This window comes from Ischnura elegans, chromosome 2 (genome assembly GCF_921293095.1).
Source record: "Ischnura elegans chromosome 2, ioIscEleg1.1, whole genome shotgun sequence".
NCBI lineage: Eukaryota > Metazoa > Arthropoda > Insecta > Odonata > Coenagrionidae > Ischnura > Ischnura elegans.
This window is the reverse complement of record NC_060247.1, coordinates 45,881,898-45,889,264: the sequence shown is the minus strand read 5'-3', so window position 1 is coordinate 45,889,264 and position 7,367 is coordinate 45,881,898. Positions and strand designations below refer to the sequence as shown.

General features: G+C 34.3%; 1 protein-coding gene across 2 annotated transcripts in view; it reads right to left on the bottom strand.

Annotated features, from left to right (window-relative positions):
- Window positions 1-497: 497 nt before the first annotated feature.
- LOC124153669 (apolipoprotein D-like) overlaps window positions 498-7,367 on the bottom strand; it is a 33,794-nt gene continuing 26,924 nt past the window's right edge. For both annotated transcript variants that reach the window (XM_046526971.1, XM_046526970.1), the window contains exons 3-6: window positions 6,393-6,523; window positions 5,854-5,945; window positions 5,491-5,583; window positions 498-1,070 (exon numbers count right to left, since the gene is read on the bottom strand). In XM_046526971.1, the coding sequence (XP_046382927.1) occupies window positions 931-1,070; window positions 5,491-5,583; window positions 5,854-5,945; window positions 6,393-6,523 (456 nt within the window). In that variant the 3' untranslated portion in view covers window positions 498-930. The remainder of the gene's footprint in view (window positions 1,071-5,490; window positions 5,584-5,853; window positions 5,946-6,392; window positions 6,524-7,367) is intronic.

The window sequence follows — 7,367 nt, the reverse complement described above, 5'->3', positions numbered from 1 at the left end:
GTCGGACGAGTCGGACGACTGCGAAATAGTACCTTTCTTTTACTTTCTCATAAATAGAGGTCTTGGATGCATGAGCAATCGTTATGTATTTCTAGTTGCCCTGACAGTGAACAACCAAGTCCGCGTTTTTCGTAATTGGGTGCTTTCCATTCATTGACACACGTCAACACAAGTCGACTTCCGTCGCGGCTTTCGTGTTCCATTCTACGTGTGTCGCCGACTGTTGTGACACAAGTCAACAAACGATAACGCGCAGGAATTGAAGAGTTATAAACAGTTACCGCAAGTCAACGCTAGTCGACTCATGGGTCGCATGAATGAAAAACACCCATAATGGAGTCATTAGGAGAGTAGATTATATTAAAGGCGCCATTTTTGTATTCGTCGAGGTAATCGAGAGTTCGCGAAGTTATTCATCCCTGATACCTTACAACTCAGGTTAGGCCTTATTACTTCACATTCCAATTATTTTGCCATTGGAAATAAATCAATTCATATTATTATGCGACATAAATATCTTTAATATTTAATTGTGCTCAAAAATTTGATACAAGGAAAATTTGATACATAAATAACGAAATTTGTACGACAATCACTTGGGTCCTTGTATTGAAAATAAATATTTTTGGTGACAATGTGCGTCTTAAGCTCTCGTGCAACTTGATTTTGAGGGGTAGTCACGCTTCAATCAATCTTTTTTCTTCCATTTATGACTCCCTGATGAACTCCTAGGAAGCAAACTCCATTCCAAGTATCACCCGGTATCATTAAATCGCGTGATAATTTGGAAGAGAATTCCAGAGTCGACTGCGGGAAGTTAGTTGCATGGTGATGTATTTCACTTGAGGGCAATCTTCATTTAAGATCGGAGAGGAATGGCTAGGTTGCAGGAGAGGGAAAGACGGCTGCGGGACGAACGGTAATCCTCCTTCAATGGGTCTCGGAACAGTTCTTCTGGTCTGTTAGGGTGAATAAAGCACGGCTGATGCCAGCTTTGTCGACCGCTGCGTATGCCTGTTCCATCACTTCGACAGTTGGGTTCCTGTCGCGCGTCAAAATCCATGCGTTCCCTGTGAATAAATGGAGAGATTTCAATGGCTGAATTCAAGGACCCTTAGTAACTAGTGTTTCCGGCTTCTAAACATGTCAGTTAACCATAAACTTTATGGCTCCAAGCAGAACTACTTTCATGATATTGCAGTTTTATACGATATTTGCACGATAATTATTAAGTCAGTGTTAAAAGTTTATGTTATTCTCACATTATTCACCGTGTAAGCATCGGAATATAAAATGTTACAATGGTAGTATATATTCAGGCAATTCTCTGAATTTGTTAGTTATATTTCTCAGCGACCCCCAATAAAAGTTAGACACTTGCATTTTGCTAAGTGTTTTTGTCCTTTCTTTGTCCAAAAATTTCTCTATTTTAGCTTTGTGCATTTAAAAGTATATTATATGAAAGTTCCTTTGTTGAGTAAATACTTTGTACAGATATATCTATTCTAATATTTTACAAGTGTTGATGTGATAGTGTTATATTTGAAATGAACTCACTTGGGGAATATATTGGCATATATAATAAGCTATTTCAATTTTAATATTCACTATAGATTATTTTTTTGGTTCCTCTCCTCTGTATTAGCATCGATATTTGAAGGGATATATGTAAAAGCAAATTTGGAATGGGTGGCTGAGTCAAGCATGTTAAGCAATTCAAATGCTTTCAAAATGGCAAGAGTTCCAGTCACTCGTTTAGGTCCAACACTGTGCTATAAGCCCTTAAAATACATTTTGAAAATTTTTTTTTGCTCTAAGCACGGCCACTTCCGCTTCCAAAAAATGCAAAGAAAATTACTTCTTGTCACCTTATCTTTTTATTTTAATTATAAGTCATTTTTCTAGAAATAAAAAATATAAAAAGACGATTTTCGTGTGCCGATTTATTAATTTATTCAATTTTTTCCACCTTCTAAGAATATTATTTGTGAGCTCCTTGCAGGTGTGCAAATGTGAACCATTAAATGAGAAATAGTTGGATGAGGAGGTATAGACTTCAGTATTTATCATTGATGTTTTTAGCTAACAATTTCATTTTATGTATCTTGCAATATGAATTTATACTATACAAACTTTTGCTCGACGCTCTCTTGTTGAAGTTATGAAATTTCTATGCTTCTTGCAAGCGATGCTGTTCCTTATTCCGATATCTATGTATTTTAAGTGCCCTTAAATTTATATATCTTAAGGCTAAGAAAGTAATTCTTAAATTGATTCACTGAGGCACGATGATATATGTCTAAGACATCCGTTCTCGTTGATAAGAGCACATTATCGTAGACCTCATTCTTATTCAATTATAATTTATATATATATATATATAGCTATTTTTTATCAGCACGGAAAAAAATTATTATATGTAATACTTTTTCATTAAAGCAGTCATTAGCTTTGACGGAAAAAAATTGGTGAAAGTTGAAATTTACGGTCTGATATGTGCGCCAGTGCATGGAATGGTGATTGATGAAATCTTCTTGGGTTTGGCACTGGGTAAGACTGTATAAGGCCAACGTTTCTATGAGAAAATCCATACTCGTCATCAGGAGGTAAATAAAAATAAACATACTCTTAAATATCAGTCCGTCTAAGTCCTGATGACGATGAGGGAGTATCTCATCGAAAAATTGGCCTTTAACTACCTTACCTAGCATTACTTACCGGTGCCAAGTCCGAGAATGTTTCATCAATAGAATTCGCCGGGAAAGCTTACAATCTTTCAACATGCAATGCTATTTGTACGCGATTTGTTCAGCGTTATCATAGTGCAGGGCATCAATTTCTATCCTTTACTATAACATGACATAAATCCCTCGTATACGGTTGTAGTAATGAGTTGAAACAGGGAATCTCTACTAATGGGTCATGAGAGAATACGCTGCTGCTGCTTCTGGCGACTGCTTGAACCCCCGGATAAATGAGTCCTGTGAAAGCCGTTATCAATCATGACACTGAACAAATGAAGTTGAAGGATACCCAGTGTGACATGGAGCAAAAGCCTATCACATTGGGAACCGGTTCCCCGCCTTTCAAGTAAGATAAACATCATTTAGCTTGGCATGAATTTGGAGAGGTCATCCTCCTATTCATGCGAGTGCTAAGACCAGGTCTGAGAATACCCAGACAGTGGGTAGCATTTGGCGTTAACCTTGAATGAACATTAAGATGTAGTAGAGCTTAATCATGAGTAAATATTAAATTAGCATCCGTCAAAAAATATCGCCAAAAACGACGGTGAATAATTATTATTCGAGTCAACCTCGTCTTAATAAGTTATGAAGTTGACATTGGAATATGCAGAATACCCTTATGTAGCAATGGCGTTGCCATTTCCCCTTTCCGTGAGGCACGTAGAAATATTTATAGGATTTAAACTTCTTCATTGCATCAGTGGAAATAAAAGCAGATTTCGAGGTGAATAAATAATTTTTGCTTCAAAGCGGCAGAAGAAGCTTTCATAGGATATGAATTTAACAGTTTTATTTTAGCAGTATCAATAGTAACTGTTTACATGGGGAAAAGCAATCGTTTGTAGAAGAAGAGTTTAACTGAGCATAGCCTAATATCACTCTAAGAACCTTCAACTTCTCCCAAAAATGATGATACACTTACAAAAATCAACTCATGATCAATTAAATATGTATATAAAATTAAAGTTCTTTCTGATTCGTCAGTCATTTCTTCTGAAAATGCCGTTATGAAAGTTTGGCTATCTAGGAAATGCAGTTATTAAAAAAGTTTTACCCAGTGTTCAGGAATTTGCAAAGTGAAAAATAACAAAGCTAAAAAAAGTACGTCAAAGAAATCATTGGGGGCGAGATAGTTTGGCTGTCTCATCCTTTTAATTGTGCAGAGGGTAGCAGACGGGAAACAGGTCTAGAGGGGTGGGCATCGTAGCGCGATGAAAAGAATTATTCGCTCCACCGACGTCACGAAGTGATGAGATGGAAATTGCGCCCTTCCTGGAAAATTTACAGTTCTGCCCCTCCCATTCCATGACCTTGCTATTGAACATATTATTTTTAATCATCCTTGCATCCTCAGTTAGCCTCAAGGCTTTTTCTGACATTTTGCTTCTAATCAGCTAGGGCAACGTGAATAACATTGTGAAGGCATGAGTTAAGAGGTCTCTTTTTTATCTTATGTTAATTATTAGCGCACCAAAATTTTAATTATTCATCGTATTGCAACCCTTATATTGGTTGATTGCTATTATTTATACATCTTACGGTTTGTAATGCTGTGAATGATGTACCAGGGTATAATAGAGGAGCAGTAGTTGGTAGTTGCTAAGATATTCTCTAAAAAAAAAAAAAAAAAAACAACACTTGTCCAGGCAAGTATCCATGCATATCTATCCATGTATGTTTGTCATCTTTTACAGTCATTCCTACTTGGCATCTTGTCCTTTGGATGATGGATTTATCAAATGATGCCGTTCAGTGCCAGGAGCATTACTGGATATTGGGAAGTGGTTCTACTTGAATTATATTTTGCGACTATGTAAAATATTTGCAATATTTCTGATTTGGTCGTCATGGAAATGTATTTTTTAACTACAACGATTTATATCTCTTCGATACTAAAATTAATTCCTGGTTTATTTGGATACAGTGCAGGTGATTTAAATCCTCCAGTTTAAATTTTAACAAATGTGGTAATAATCGCCGCCTATACATGGCAAATGTCTATGAGAGTTTTATCCGCCAGTTTCGTTTTAATTTTCTTCCACAACCCTTGTACTGATGAAATTTGAGATGTATTTGTCATATAATTTGATTTTTAAGCATACATATGAATGTGTAGTCTCTCCAATATTTCACTCTTGGTTTCCTTTTTATGTGTAATTTGTTTAATTTTTATTTCTATTTCTGGATTTAGTCGCTACAATATTCTGATCTGCCTTCCATGTCTCAAAACCATATCCCTTCCTACTTGTTCTTTTCCTATTTTCCTTCATCCTAATCACTATTCACTATTTATTGGTTGCTTGGCTATTGCACAAACTTTTTTACTTTGATATTGCTTCGCAGTATTCTTAAATTTTCTGAATACACCTCTGACTGAATGTAGTGGAATTATTTGCAAAATACTAAGTAATTTTGGCACATTGGCACAGCAAAAACTTCACGCGTGGTGACTTTTGTGCCATCGATTCATATATGTGTACTGCAATTCAGAATCTATTGCGTTGTTAGTTACTCGTAAGGAAAATTTTATGCTATTTTAAATTTTCATTTATTCTCATATAGATGAATGCGTGTAGAATATCATTCAATGAAGAAGATTGTTTTTAAAGCGTTGTGTTATGATTTAGTTAAAATTAATCTCAAATATTAATCCATGCAAGTTACAATTCTGTGAAGTTATTTCCTCCGTATTCAGTCACTCTATCGATTAAATTGAGACAGAGGATTAATTTAGTTTACTTACTCGTGCTTATGATTGTTAAATCTGCGCAAGACCATACTACAGCGTACTTGTCGTAGTCCGTATCCACAACCCAGTATGGAGCATCAAAAGCCACTGCGTCATAGAAATAGTCCATGAAAAGAAAAAAATACATGAAAAAGTTCCTTTTTTATTTTTCCCTTTATATATGACTTAAACCATTCATTCAGTGTAATAAATTAAATTATGTACAGCATTTGAATGAGAAGATACTCAATCTTGTCACCGCAACGTTACCGCAGAACTACTTTGACAAAATCTAGAGGAAATGTTAATTTTATCGAAATAAATTTTTAGCGCTCCATTATAAATGACAAATTCAATAGAAGATCTCGAGAGACCCACCTGGGAGGGATGGAAATCTTACAGCCAGCTTGGCGGGATCATCAGGATCGACGATTGTCGCGTATCCCTCAATGGATGACTTGATCCCGCTTCTAGATTAGACATTAGGAAGAATTAATTACATATTATTTTTCAATATATTTATGATTATTTTTATTCTCTTTGCAAATGCCATATTAACCGGATTATTTGAGCCGATATGATACTATTTCACTTTAATCGTGAAGTTATTAATAAACTTTGTATTTATAAAAATTTCGCTAGCAATATATTTTGATTTACTACCACTTTGATATAACTTGAGCTATACTATGAGCTATATAGCTAGCTTGAAGCTTACGATATGTAAATTTATTGCGTATTTCATCTTTTGTAGGAAGTTTATTAATGGCCTCAGCACTAGGAGCTCATCATTTTGAGCTCTAAAGTATTGAATGAATCAGTGGCATTCCCATTATAAATTTCTAGTTTAATTATATGAATAGAAGAACATATAATATTTAGACGCAGAAGATGCCATAGTATTAGATTTTACTTACACGGAATTAATATTTTCATTGAGTACATCAATAGTTCCATTTGGATTCATCGTGTAAGTGGCAGTGACACACTTTGCTCCAATTTCGAAGACTGCGGGGTATCTCTCTGCTTCGTACCACAATCCTAAATACTAAAACAAAATCCAATATTTAATTTAAATAGGTTGACAGCAGCATTATTCATTCATAAATATAAAAACTAAAAAAATGTTTACTGACAATGGAAAACAAAAACAATTAGCTCCAAGATATCTGAATTCGTCTTTGTTCACTCTCCTATTTTTAATTTGCGATATTTGATTTTCTAAAACATATTGCTATTTATTAATTCCACCGAAATTTCGTTGAAAAAAGCTCTAAATTCAATTAGAAACCATATTTTTAAGCGGAATAAAGTAAAAATAACCAATATGCTCAATTTTATGGTTCAGAAAAATTTAGAAGAATAAGTTTATGATAAATATCTTAGATAATAATTATATTATTAACAACGTAAGAGAGAACTAGTAAAAGGAAATTATTAATGTGAATGTAAAAGAGATAGCAGCTTTTCCAAAAATTTATTGAGTAACATGCAATGCGTTTCGACCGATTCTCAATAACTGATATTATGAATTTCTTCAGCTGTATTTTTACAGTTTGGATTTGTGGGGTTGGGAAGTGAAATGGGAAGGCTGAGGTAGGAGAGGTGATGTATTTGAGGAAAAGTGTCATCTTTTCCACAAGTCTTTCCAATCGCCTACTTTAGTTATCTTTAAAATTCCAGCTATGAAAAATAACAAAATATACATTAGTTTTTTGCAAAATCCTGGGATGGATTTTATGTAACTATTTATTTGTAGATATTAATTGATTTACGATCTTTTGTATTTATTCGTAATCGAGTAAATTCAAAATTAATACAACATTGAATAAAGTATAAAATTCGACATTTTTTTCCTTTTCATTATTTTATAGTACATTTAAATTTTAACT